At 43.0% G+C, this 14,811-nt stretch overlaps 1 protein-coding gene across 2 annotated transcripts in view; it reads left to right on the top strand.

Moving 5' to 3' along the window:
* plod2 (procollagen-lysine, 2-oxoglutarate 5-dioxygenase 2) overlaps positions 1 to 5,857 on the top strand; it is a 169,556-nt gene extending 163,699 nt beyond the window's left edge. For both annotated transcript variants that reach the window (XM_038815300.1, XM_038815301.1), the window contains one exon: positions 4,447 to 5,857. In XM_038815300.1, the coding sequence (XP_038671228.1) occupies positions 4,447 to 4,602 (156 nt within the window). In that variant the 3' untranslated portion in view covers positions 4,603 to 5,857. The remainder of the gene's footprint in view (positions 1 to 4,446) is intronic.
* Positions 5,858 to 14,811: the final 8,954 nt, after the last annotated feature.

Raw genomic sequence — 14,811 nt, 5'->3', positions numbered from 1 at the left:
GCAAGGCTTTTCGCCAGGCGTGTGTGATGGACTCTGGGTTAAGGTTGGGATTTGTAACAGAGGTGTGCTTGAAGATGAAGATTTTGATGTTGGATAAACATGTGGCTAATACTGAGCTGTCAATTCGTGATTGTGATTGCCGGGATTAGCATTTTATCCTTGGTTTGTTGACTGAAGAAGGAACAGTTTAAAAAGAAAGAGGTAGCAAAAATACTTTGCAGTTCAACCCTTCCAGGCAAATAATCTCAAGTTTGCACAATGCCATAGGTAGACAGGAATGTAGAAGGCCTGGATATGAGTCAAAACGTAATCATATTTATTATGTCATGTTTATTATGATGGTGTCCACAAATAACCCAAATATTTTTATTTCGTCAAATTTCATTCTAGGTTTTATTGCTGCATGGTTTGAAAGATTCATCATTTTTTGCGGTTATTTGGTTTTATTTCTCCCCACACTCTCCAAGGCCCCTCGTATTAAATTCAATGAGCTGAACCCACTAATTAAATCTGGTTGCAGTCAATTGGGGTTGCCTTTTTCACATTTCCATTTAATATGAGTTTTAGCTTCATTTTTACAATCCCCATTCCTATATTAGACCTGCCATTTTCGGGTGATCCTGACACTGCCTGATTTTCTGTGATATTGCTTAATATCATTACAAATTTCAGGTCTACCGTATATATTCATTCAGGTACAATAATTACTATCATGAACATCGTACATTCAGGCGTATGTCTGTAACAGCCTAATGCCTAGTTATACAATAGCATAGCCAAGGGGTTAACCTTCTCCTCTAATGTGATGTGAACTTGATATCGCGGGGGCAAATCTCCGGCTGCGATGCGCCCGGCGTAAATCACGCTATGCCTGGAGACCAGAACCGGAATATGCGCTGTGCGCAAAACCATTTCCAGATGCTCCCGGCCCGCTCCAGCTGACGTGATCAGGACCTCCCCCTAAAAGGGCGAGAAACTGATCACAGTTCACTTCCATTCATTTTAATCTCATTAGTGAGATTCAAGTTGAATGCAGCGGCCTCCTGCTATTCCTCCCCCCGCCCCCACCCACAGGAAGTCACCCGGGCGCAAATCACTACCGGTCCTTGAAAGCGTCAACCATGCGCCATCTGAGGGGAAGCAAGGATGTGAGTGTACCCCTCTCCGCTTACCTCCAGGGAGCACAAGGGCACTGCAGCCGCAGGCCAGATACTGTGGGGGTCATCAAGGGAGCTAGGTGTGGGAGGCTCGAGCTGGGCTGGAGGGGGCCAGGACAGTGCGTCTCCCTCAGGATGGAGCTCGCTTTGAGTCTGTGAAGCCTCAAGGTCTGTTTTCTTTCATGTTTAACCCCCCCCCCCATAACAGGGCAAAGCACAGCTACAGCCTGTCTGACCTAAAATCCTCTCTCAGGGCAGAGTCATTCTGCAACTTGTTTCTTGGAGAAGCATTTCACTCCGCTTGAAGTTTCAGTAGGCTCTGTGGTTTCACTGTTGCAGTATGCCTTCTTTTATCCCTTTGCATTTGTTTCTTTATATACCATTTCACTCCTCGTGACGTTTCAATGGGCTCTGTGATTTCAGTGGTGCAGTACGCTTTTTTATTTTATGCCTTTGTACTTAGTTGTGTACATTGAACTCCACACCCAATTGACTTTTGCAAGTCTCTTGATTGGCGGCTGAAGGCTATTTCAAAGGGGGATTAGCTTTGTTTTTATCGCACTTCATGGTCCATTACTCTGAAGTGCCCTCTTTGGTGTCTGGTGTCCAGTCTGACAGCATTGTTTCTACTATGGATTATTTTGACTCTGATCTACTTCCTCGAAGGAGCATGTGCTTTTCTGTTTCCATAGTGAATTTGTTTACAGTCAGAGTGCTTCCGAGGAAGAAGAAATGCTGAACCACCCTGATTATTACACCCTTTTCAGAATATTAAAAATTGCAATGTTTAAACGTGTTTGGAATTGTGTAATTCTTAACCTAATCTGCCTGGTGAATAACTGACTGGATTGGATGGAGCCAACATTTTGCATCTCATCTGATTGTACTTTCCTTTTCTAAAGGAAATGTCAGGTTAAAATTGCCCCCATTGTGATTGGCGTCCGCTTGACAGTAAAAATGACACTTAAGTAGCAGAAGTAAAGATCTTGTGTAGCAGACATTGTCCAGTAATGGAAATTTGCAATAAGTAGCTAAATTGTTAAATACTGCATTATTTAACAGCCTGCTGCATTTGGAAACAGAGCCTCTTTCCCCCATACACAATGCTCTTAAAGATCACGAGTGACAGCAGTTAGAATTTCCTGATTATCAACATTATCCATATATCTTCAATATTGCAGACTTTATTCGTCACATCTGTAGAATATTGAGCTCTGAGATAGTTGGCATTATCTGCTAATTGTAAAGTGAAGCCAACCATTAAAGCTTTTAGACCGTATTCTGATTGGCTCACACTGCTGCCAACAAAAGCTAACTTGCAATTACAGTCCGAGCCGATGTTACTACAGGACAGGTCAGACCCCACAGTGAGATCCTAACCTTTTTTTTTTTGGAAACATGGAAAATGTTTGCTAAACAGTCACAGGGATCGCTGATCAAATTTCAACAAAAGAATAAAACATTTATTAAACAAGAAAAGATAAATTACTATATTACTCCTTCTCCCCAACTGTGCTTTTACAGATATATATGGATTGGTAAAGATAGCACATGATACAAAATCTATCTTGTACTCTAATACTCTCAGTAAATACACAGTCCGTGTAAACCAATAAGCGGACTGTGGTCAAGACACCCACACTTTGAAGCTTTAAGTGACAGAATCCATCCCAAACTGATGCTATGGGTCTCTTATCAACCCTCCCCAGATGCTTGTCACATTGTGAGTCAACACATGTCTCTCACATGAGGGTTTCCAATCTCCATACTCTGAGTATTCACTTTGGAATTTTCCCAAACTAAGCTTTCACTTGGACATCTTCAACCAGGGTGTCAACCTCTCCTCTTGATGTTCCTCTCTCCCAGGAATCCAGTCGCCAAATGCATTCAAGCTGTGTCTTCCACCCACACTGTCAGGTATTCAGCCGCAAAACAGGACACCACTTCTTTGTCAGCCCAGAGTAAGGAGTCACCCACATTTGGCTGGCGTCTCAGATCACTTGGCTTCTCGCAAGCCAACATTGCTTCAAGTCTGCTTCCAACAGTTTCCTCCCTTTAAACTTGGCACAGTCCTCTGCTGTTCACTCGTGACTTCATTTAACAGGACCTTTTCCAGATTCCCGTTCCTTTCCTTGGCATGACTTAAAGGACTTCTTGGGACTTTTTGTTAGGACCTGCTCCCTGCAGTTCCCTTTCCCACTAGACTACTGATAACTTGTTAACTCCATTGAGATCCAGAACTCATCGACATTCACTGTTACTTTAACTCCAGAGAAACCCATCTGAGATTCTTAGATTTATTTTCCTCAGCAATCTGCTAGTACATCCAGCGCAAGAGAAATTTAAACTGCTCCCTTCACCTTAGAACATAATCGCCCATTGAACTAAATGCTGCTGTCCTATCACTGGGTCCCTCTTTCTTGACCCTGTTGCCAAGCAACAGCGGTTTTTGCTCTATTTTGGGTTTTTTTCTTGAATTTTAGTAAACTACTTCAAAAACTCATGAAAAAGTGTTTGCTATACTAACCCCTACAGAACAGCTGTCTCCACTCTAACATGAAACTAGAGCCAGGTTTCACCTTTTTAAGCAACAAATAAACAATATAAATTCAACTTAAACTTAAAGCTGTACCTTATTCCTAACAGCCACAAATACAACTTACATTGTAGAATCATAGAATTCCTACAGTGCAGAAGGAGGCCATTTGGCCCATCGAGTCTGCACTGACCCTCTGAAAGAGCACCCTACCCAGCCCCATTCTCCAGCTTCATCTACGTAACCCCACCTAACCTTTGGACACCAAGGGGCAATTTAGCATGGCTAATCCACCTAGCCTACACATATTTGGACTACAGGAGGAAACCGATGCAGGCATGAGGAAATTGTGCAGACTCCACAAAATCATCCATGGTGGGAATTAAACCTGGTACTATGAGGCAGCAGTGCTAGCCACTGTGCCACCCTTCTAGGTGTAACACAATTCATATTCCAGTATGATTTATCTTTTCTTGTATTGGGATAAAGTTGATCCTGATAAAAAGTTTATTTTAGCATTAAATATTTTTTTCTAAGACCAGGAGATATAAAGATAGATTTCATGCATTACGTCCGCCATTCAAATGGTCACATTTGCTACAGATGGGAGACAGCTACTGAGAAAGACAGAAACATAGTGTTTTTCTGAGCATATAACACAGGTGCCTGTGGTAGCCTTTCTTTCAATGCTCAGCTGTAAACTTAATATTAGCTGCTCAAAAATCGAGAAAAATAATCTTCGTCTCATTTCAGGGTGGGGGCTGCAAATTCCATCGATATGACTGTGCTGTCGATTCGCCCAGGAAAGGATGGAGTTTTATGCATCCAGGAAGACTAACTCATCTTCACGAAGGGCTTCCGACTACAAATGGAACACGATACATTGCAGTGTCTTTCGTTGATCCTTAAAACTCTTAATGTCCTTGCACCCTGCTGAACACACAAAGTATGACCAGAGGCCTGTCTTTTGAAGTGGCCGACCTCCCATTCAAGATGTAATGGGGTAGGAATTTTTCTCTTGACGAAAACGCAAGGTGGCCGATATCCAGTCAGCCACTCCTTATGCATTCTGTCTGATATTAAATTCCATTAAGCTTTGGAGCTGAATATCGGGCACTCTGTGTGTGACAAGAGGCTGATCAGATTATTGTCTGCTTTGTGTTATCGTTCGAGATGAGTTTCTACCAATGTTTTTGAAACCGATGCTTGAATTTCCTTGTGATGATCTAGAAATTCGTTTTTTTTTAAACCTTCTGTTAAATTTGATTATTATTTTCATTAAAGACGAGTATCAGTGCGAAGGCATACTTGGCAGGAGTGTTCCATCATGTTGGTTAAGAAACCACCCCTTGATGTTGAATATTCACTTGTTGAAGGGTACCTGAAGCCCAATGACCTTGTGTTGCATTAGTCTTGCGTTACGTAAACACAGGGCAGATCTGAAAACTATGCAGTTAAGTCTGTCTGCAGACTGGATGGAAGTATTTTATACCATTTAACATACTAGTTTATATTGTCTGTTGACAAGCAACTATGCTGGGAAATGACAACTACATTGTGAGGATGCTCACAATGTTGACATGTAAAACAAATGAACTGCATGCAATTCAGCAGCAACAGATGGGCTTCACACCACCATGATCAGAGGAACATGCTGACTTAAATCAAATATCAACCCGCATAGGATACCTTAAGTAGGGAAGACCGCTGAGAGTACAGACACGGAAGAGACGAGCGACTTACACTGTTCTTCCCAACCTCATTTTAGTACCTTTAATTGAGCTTCTCGTTTGACAACCCACGTTGTTCCTTTTAAAAGAAAATAATTTGCACAGCAGGTTCAATATCACCAAACCAGGAGGTTGTTTTAAAGGATAGTCCCCATGCAACAGATATTGTAAAAGTTTTTCTTAAGTCTTTATTTTTTTTTTAAACCCGTACACACAAATCAAGTTGTACCGTTTGAAGAATTAAAACTCTGGGCAGTTAATATTCTGTCAGATGTTAAACAGTGTTAAATATTCAGAACAAAACTGCTCCATGGAGCAACAATATAGACATCTGTGGCCATAGTACAGTGTACTGTGCACAACCTGCCTTTGGAGGGCATTAACTTATTCTGCCAAGTGTTTTTAATTTTAAATAAAAATGTGTTGAAAAATTAGATCTCTGTGTTGATTGATGAATTGAAAGTCTTCAAGTACAATATGGTTGTGCACCTGTTTTTGCCAAATATACTGAAAGCTGTGTATACTACAAAACATTTGTGACCAGCCGAGAATAGATTGAAGATTTCACTGTTATCAGTATGATATGTTTAATTCAGAAGCCTTGGACTGAAACCTAAAATTGGATCTTTAATTGGGCTGTTTATTAATTTAAATAGAGGTTGCATTGGAAACTTGGTAGATTTGCCACCTGTTCCTTAATTTCTGCGATGTGGTTTCAGTCTAGTCCTGATTATGGTTTTGTGAGCCAGACTTCTATAAAAACTTTGAAGTCAGTTTTGTGTAACACCTTTCATTATCGGCAGGTATCTCAGAGTGATTTACAACCAAGTAGGTACTTATGAAGTGTAATCATTGTTGTAATGGAGGCAACATGGGAACCAGTTTGTACATAGCAAGCTCCCATAAGCAGCAAGGTGAAAACAGCAAGGTCTGTTTTGTGATGTTGATTCAGGGCCAGGATACCAGGGGTAACTCCTGGGTTCTACGAAATCGTGCCATGGGATCTTTTTTGTATACGTCTTCTCAAAGACGGACATGCGCAGAAAATGTTGAGAATTAATCTAAAGCAGAAAGCAACCCATAGTTTTGATGTAATTGATAACTATTGAGCACCAGGATAAATGGAATAAAAATAGAAATGTCATACTAGCAGAAAATAGAAATTCTCTTTGAAGATCCGGTAGTTTATTGATGTACAGCAAGTACTTGCTTTAATTTGCTCCACTTAACATTATTTTATTTTACAGCCATTTATTATTTCGGGCTGCTTCGCTGATTTACGTCGCAATTTCCATTTTTACATTGCGGCTTTGGGCGCCATCATTGCCATCAGCTTAGCAATGGAACGATGCTGTTGGGAGGTTTGTCTGTAACTTCAGGAGCTGCCTTGGGAGATTTCCAGATCAGTCCAGTTCCCACCCTGCTTGCTTACCTTGATTCCTTTCTGCTTGCTAGCATCCCTCTTTCTGCGGCACTCACTGGCTTGCTCTCTGCCTTGCTCCAAGTAAAAGCACTATCTATTCGCCGTTTACACAGCCTGGTAACACAGACTGGGGAGAGTCTCCTGGGGATCAGGGAGGAAATCACTTGAGGGTTGAGGTCGGGTGGGGTTGGGGGTGGTGGTGGCAAGGGAAATCGCTGAGGATCGGGGATCAGGGGAGAAACTCATGGTGGAACCTAACTCCAGTTAGTAAATTCATTCTTATGGCAAAATCTGTTTTGCTTAAAGTCAGACTTTTAAAGAGCACAACTAGGATGTTAAATGAGGATTTACTATACTTTGCATCTCTGACTCTTGTATAAGTACCTGCAAGCTTGATATTAAAGTCAAGGGAAAGTTGTTTAAAGCAAGGCCAATTTGATTCCATCCATTTTATTATCCTGACAAATGCGATAATTCCGCTCATTTCCTTTTGACGAGCACAGAACTACCCCTTCAACAATTACTTTAATCAAATCTGCATAGTAATAGAAATTTGGCATGTCTGCATCGACTCTCACAAACTTCCACAGATGTGCGATAGAGAGCATCCTATCTGGCTACATCACAGCTTGGTATGGCAACTGCTCGGCCCAAGATCGCAAGAAACTGCAGAGTGTGGTGAACTCAGCCCAGGGCATCACACAAACTTGCCACCCCCACATTAATTCTGTATACACCTCCCGCTGCCTCAGGAAGGCAGTCAGCATTATCAGAGACCCCTCCCACCCAGGCATTGCCTTCTTCCAGACCCATCCAGACATCGGAACGCTTCTTCCCCACAGCTACAAGTCTCCTCAACGACTCCCCCTTGGACTGATCTGTTCCCTGTAAGAACACTATTCCCTGTAAGAACACTATGAGCTCTTGCTCATGTATTTGCTGTGTTTGGCCCCTTGTTCCGCACTGTAACCAATCACTGTTTGTCGATATACCATTTGTCAATGTTCTCTGTTGATTGTTCTCTTTGTCTGCTATGTATGTACTGTGTACGTTCTCTCGGCCGCAGAAAAATTATTTTCACTATACTTCGGTAAATGTGACAATAAATCAAAATCAAATCAAACAGTAAATATTCATAGATCACCCATTTTAAACTGCAAGATGGAAAATGAACTGCTGTGTTGGTCCGCAGAGGGTCAGTTTGTGCATTGGTACCAGTATCTATCGGTACATCAGGGTTTTTTTTTGCACACTGCAAAAGGAATTCCATCTGAGGATCAAACTTCATTAAGGTTTGTTGGTGGGACTTTGACGCAATTGGAATTCGTGTCTATAAATATAGGCCATTTTCCAGCTTGCCAGAGTCCTGAGTCCTCGTGATTTGATCGTGTCTGCACACATCGGGCCAGGTATTTCTGAAAGGGTCCCTTCAGACCAATGAAAGAATCTTTGTTCGCTGACTTGTGTGTGCATTCAGTAAGATTGGCAACACAGCAGGCACAGTTTGTCCCTTGAATACCGAAGTAAACCTTCAGGTTTGTGGCAAAGTAATTTCAGTTTAATCTCAAGGTTATGTGAGATGAAAAATCTGACAAATACAGTACAAGACTAAAGGCCGCATCTTTATTATCGTCTACCCCTTTAATTGGCAGGCATATCACCAAGATCTCATTCTGATTGCAAGTAAAAAATTCTTGATTTATGGCAATGTTTTTTTTTATAAATTTAGATTATCCAATTATTTTTTCCAGTTAAGGGGGCAATTTAGTGTGGTCAATCCACCTACTCTGCACATTTTTGGATTGTGGGGGCGAAACCCACGCAGACACGGGGAGAATGTACAAACTCCACACGGACAGTGACCCAGAGCCGGGATCGAACCTGGGACCTCAGCGCCGTGAGGCAGCTGTGCTAACCACTAGGCCACCGTGCTGCCCAGATTTATGGCAATGTTAAGCACTTATCTGAAAGCACAGGGTAAGTTTGGGAAGGGATCTGTTTTTGTTGGAGCTACATCTCTTTTTTTTATACCATTATAAAATTCCGATTGGGTTGGGGGAAGGGTCAGGGTAGGTGCTTTAGTAATCGTGCTGAAATATTAACTCTGTTTCTTTCTCCATTGTTGCTGCCTGACCCACTGAGTATTTCCAGTATTTTCTGTTTTTATTATTCTCAAAAGTGCATACAGTACCTTAGCTGGTAACTGCAAATGTGAGGATGAGGTACTCTGGCTGGATTCTCCGGTCACCGACGCCGAAATCGTGTTCAGCGAACGACCGGACTATCACATATCCCGACCACATCGGGGACGGAGCCGCTTTCGCGATGCTCCGTCCACTCCAAGGCGGCATACTCGCCTATCGACGGCCTCGGGCCATTGCCTGAGGCCCTGAGGCTCCGCCCCCAACCGGTTTAAGTTCCTGACGGCGTGTGACACATGTGGCCTCACCCGTCGGGAACTCAGCGCGGCGGCTGCAGACTCGGTCCAGCGCTGCCGCAGTCGGGGGAGGGCTGATTTCCAGGCCCGGGGGAGGGGGGGGGCCTTATTCGGGGCTGGGAGCACTGTGGTGGGTCGGTCCGGGGCGCGTGAGCTGGCCAAAGGAGGGGGGCACTATTTCACGAGCCGGCTCCGCGGGCTGCGTCCGCCATGAGCGCGGTGCAGCCGCTGCATGCCACCGCCGCGCGCATGCGCGGCCACGGACCCAGCAATTCTCTGGGACATATCGGCAGCTAGAGCTGGGTGCTCTACACTGCTGGCCTGCTAGCTCCCAGCAAAACAGGGAATCGGTGGCCATTTTGTGGCAGTTTTCCTGCCATCGTTTCCACGCCTGCGTGGGACATAGCCTCCAATTCATAGAATCCAGCCCATGTTTCTTCTTCATTTTTTTCCTGCCCCTCTATCGCTTCCACCCCTGCATGACAAGGCTGCAATTCCTGGGTATCTCAAGGCATGTAAAAATGGAGAGGGGGTGTGTGAAGGAGGAGGTTAGGTACATAATTACATCATCTGCAGCTTGTGAATCAGAAGCGGTTGCGGGATTAGTGTAGACAGCATGTAAAGGAGGAACATTAAATATGAACATGCCCAACACCTTCAATAGTTTCAACCCTGAGCTATGGCCTTAGTCATGACCACTCCAACGACGGTGAGCGGAGTCTCTTTGAAGGGAGTGAAAAACATTTAGCCATGCCAGTTCCTTCTGGATGTAAACTGCCTGAGGAGCCTTGGTGAGTGCATCTTGTAGATGGTCTTCACTGCTGCTACTGTGCATTGCTGGTGGAGTGAATGCCAATCAAGCGGCCTGCTTTGTCCCGGATGATGCCCCAAGCTGCTTGAGTGTTGTTGGAGCTTTGCTCATCCAGGCAAGTGGAGAGTATTCCATCGCACTTGTGCCTTGTGGATGGTGGAGAGGTAAGTAAGTAAGCCAGAGTCCCAGATGACCATAGGCTGCTTTCCCCCTGAGGGGGGAGAGCTGACGTGGTGATTTAACCTGAGGATCACCACACCTCGGGCAAGGGGCAAGGTTGTGATTGTTTGGCCTAAATGAATAACCTCAGCGGTATGGAAATTGAACCCGTGCTGTTGGCCTCCCTCTGCATCACAAACTAGCTGTCCAGCCAACTGAGCCAAACCCCAATGGCAGAGTGATGAGCCCAGAAAAATGCAACCAGCGGAGAATAAATTATTTGAGTATTAATAATAATGATAATATAGAATTAAGACAGTGCAGTTGGAGGCCATTTTGGTCCATTCTGTCTGTACACTACCCCGTAGCCCAGCAACGTGTTTTGCTCTTCAGGTAAGCTAATTGCTCTTTGTGAATTATGAATGAATCTGCTTCCACCTCACTTGCAAGCTGTATACATTTCAAACCAATCCTAGTCACTTATTCGTGCAGTTTCCTGGTGTCATTGACAAGGGTATTAGCCAATCGGCTCCATTTCGACTGGGTATTGTGTCACCACGAGACACGGTCATGTTCTCCTTTGCTTTCAGAACCAGACGTGACAAACCGATCTGAACCCTGCGTGTGATATTACCAGCAAGAAAGAATCCAATAAACAATTTGTCAGAGAGAAAAATGCATCATTGACATGACATGTGAACCTTTCTTCGACTGATCAGACAAAAGCTTCTGCTTGTTGTTGGCAGCAGTCCCACATGAAATGAGTTTGGGCTACTTCCATTTATTTCTTGCTGGGCGAGGGAGGCAAAAATACTGACCCTGATTGGTCCATTTGTAGCAGAAAGATAAAAACTTTTTCAAGATAGTCCCTGCTAATTTTCAATTATTCATTTGTTACCGCAGACGATGGAAGTATTCTATATCAATAAATGGGCTACGGCAACAAGGGAAAAGTTGGAGCAGAGGAATATATACATGAAATAGGAAATGCCATACAAATGTAGTAGTTAGGTTTTGCTGAGGTTGGGACAGAATACAATGAGCTTTTCCTGAATGTGCTATATACCTGGCATGGGCATGCTTGATTGTCTGCAATAGTGTCACTCACGTTGAGCGCAACCTCCCTCCCCAAATGTGAAACCCAAAGAAGTATATTGAATATACGCAAGAATTAAATTGCTTGTCAAGTAGGTTTTAAATCTTCTGATTCCGTCAGTAATGATATGCGTAAGCAATCATATATCTGATTATGTAAATGATCTCCAACCAGCAGGTGGCAGTGTAAATCTACCATGTGACTCTGTACCTCGATGAGTTGGGAGTTAGTCGTGTTAGTGGATAATCATACTTGCAGTAGCTCGAGGATAATTTATCAGTATTAGTAGTTTATAGTATATATTTCTCAAAGTTATCTTTAACAGACATTTATTTTGTAATAAAACACTTAACCATATAAGAACTAGACATTCTTCTGTGCATCATTCCGACTGGCCCAGTACCAGAACGTAACACCATCCAGGTGTGATAAATCGTGCAGCTTTGATTCAGGGCTTATTTTTCGTAATCCACTAACTCCTAATGGCCAAACTCTGTTAAAGCCAAAGTAGCACATTTAAAATATAATCCAATGAGTACGTCATGTGTAAGTCGAGGGCCACCCACTGTGAATAACTGATTGAGGTTCTGATTCACCCATGGCATGCTTAGTGAGTGTTATATGGATGAATGAGACGCAATAAGTTTCCGAAGAAGTGACTATGATCATTCATTCACATTGCATTGGTATTCTTAATATGGCGGTGATAAAGGTACTCTGAAATGACTTGCATACATATCTTACATCAATTGATATTCCGTATTATGGTTTTAAATTAGTTTCGCTCTTATTGCCAAAGTTTTTTTTTAACAACACAAAGCTGGAAGATTCTTCATCGCAGTCTGTGCCCAGGTTTTATTTATTCATTCATTTATTTTCACCGGGAAGAAAACTACACTATATAAGTGAGTTATAGCCAATCTCTGGAGTGGAAATTAAATCGCTGTCACACAGTTCTGTGTTAAAAGAATTCTGGTTATATATACTGCAGAATAATGGCTAGCTGGGAGAGTTTGTAGGGCATAATTCAATTGAGCAGTGACTGTTCTGCCAATCAGCTCTTTGTAGGTGTCAGAAGCCAGAAATTGTGTTATATGTGAAACAGGCAGGCATTTATTTTGTTAAGTAGTTATCAGCCTGTGTTCCCATCCTACTGAGTGGCGACCTCTCTGTCTACAGGTAGTAGTAACTTTCTTTCTCATTTAATGGAACTTAGCCAAGAGAGAATTAGCAATGACGTCTCTTTTACCGGTGTTTCATTCTGAAAGATGCTCGTGTATGCTGTAAGTGTTTGCCACACCTTCTGACAGGAGAAAAAGGTGCTTGTTCCCCTGCACTGGTGCCACTGATAATTATTATAATGTTACTGGCTTCTCCATTGCTGTCCTTGGAGACCCCAATCCTTAAGAAAACGTAAATCATGGGTAACTATTTCATGAAGTTACGTGCAGGCAAAACAAAAAAAAAATTCTAAAAAGGGGCTGGTTTAGCACAAGGGCTGGTTTAGTACAGTGGGCTAACCAGCTGGCTTGTAAAGCAGAACAAGGCCAGCAGCGCGGGTTCAATTCCCGTACCAGCCTCCCCGAACAGGTACCGGAATGTGGTGACTAGGGGCTTTTCACAGTAATTTCATTTGAAGCCTACTTGCGGCAATAAGCAATTTTTATTTCATTTCACAAATGCACCCACAGGGTTGACATTTTATATATGTGTTTAACATGTTATGTATATTTGCATGAAGAAACTAAAGAGTTAGCGCAGTCGGGATTCAATGAAGTGGATGCTTTGGTTGCTATGTCTCCCCTCAAAGAATTAGCAAGGCAACATGTTGCTACTCCTTTCACTGTGAAAATGATGGGTCTCTGTCTCGTTGCAAGATCTTTTTTAGTGAGTCCATCAAGATATATCCTATGACGAAAGAGGAAATGCTGGAAAATCTCAGCAGGTCTGGCAGCATATGTAGGGAGAGAAAAGAGGTGATGTTTCGAGTCCGGTGACTCTTTGTCAAATGTCAGCAAATCTAAGGAGCCGGTCATTGACTTCAGGAAGCAAAGTGTCGTACACACCCCTGTGTACTATTGGTGGATATTGTCAGGGCCCATTGCCTTTGCAGTATCCAGTGCCTTCAACCATTACTTGAAATCATGTGGAGTGAATCGTATTGGTTGAAGACTAACATCTGTGAGGCTGGGGACCTCCGGAGGAGACCAAGATGAATCATCCACTCGGAACTTCTGACTGAAGATTATTGCGAATGCTTTAGTCTTGTCTTTTGCACATATGTGCTGGGCTCCTCCATCATTGAGGATGGGATATTTGTGGAGCTTCCTCCTCCAGTGATTTGTTTAATTGTCTATCACCATTCAGCCACTGAGTATTTCCAGTAATTTCAGTTTTTATTTAGTTGTCAAATGAAGACAAATGGCAGAGTCAAAGCCTCTGAAACTGTTCTCCATCGTGATTCAAGCCCTACGGCATAGAATACCTCTGAATAATTATTCATAATTAATATGTATTCGCACCAGCAAAACTTAATCGCAATCTCACCATTAACAATTAAATATTCAACCCCTCCACCATCAGTGTAACACAGAAAATAGATTGTGGTTAGTTTTAGATTTAGATTTACTGTCATGTGTACCGAGGTACAGCGCAAAGTATTGTTTTGCTTATATATTTCAGGCAGATTGTTCCATATATGGAGAAAAACAGGACATACGATAAATACACAATGTAAACACGTAGACATAGGCATCGGGTGAAGCATGCGGAGTGTAGTGCTACCACAGAAGAGAAGATGCATAGAGAGATCAGTTCAGTCCATATGAGGGTAACTCAAGATTCTGGTAACAGCAGGGAAGAAGCTGTTTTTGAATCTGTGTTCTCAGACATTTGTATCCTCTGCCAGATGGAAAAGATTGGAAGAGAGAATAACCCGGGCGGGAGGGGTCTTTAATTATGCTGCCCGCTTTCCCAAGGCAGCGAAAGATGTAAACGGAGTCAATGGATGGAAGGTGGGTTTGTGTGATCGACTGGGCGGTGGTCACGACTCTCTGCAGTTTCTTACGGTCTTGGGCTGAACAGTTGCCATACCAGGCTGTGATGCAGCCAGATAGGAGGTTTTCTATGGTGCATCTGTAAAAATTGGTCAGAGTCTCTGTGGACATGCTGAATTTCCTTAGTTTCCTGAAAGTATAGGCGCTGTTGTGTTTTCTTCGTCGTAGTGTCGACATGGGTGGACCAGGAAAGATTGTTGGTGATGTGCACACCTAGAAATTTGAAACTGTCGACCATCTCCAGCTCAGCACCATTGATGCAGACAGGGGTGTGTACGCCACTTTGCTTCCTGAAGTCAATGACCGACTCCTTAGATTTGCTGACACTAAGAGAGAGACTATTGTCATTGCACCATGCCCCCAGTTTGTCGATCTCCTGCCTGTAATCTGACTTATTGTTGTTTGC

This window comes from Scyliorhinus canicula, chromosome 13, assembly GCF_902713615.1.
Source record: "Scyliorhinus canicula chromosome 13, sScyCan1.1, whole genome shotgun sequence".
Lineage (NCBI taxonomy): Eukaryota > Metazoa > Chordata > Chondrichthyes > Carcharhiniformes > Scyliorhinidae > Scyliorhinus > Scyliorhinus canicula.
Note: the sequence above shows the minus strand (reverse complement) of the source record. Positions and strands in the feature narration are given on the sequence as shown.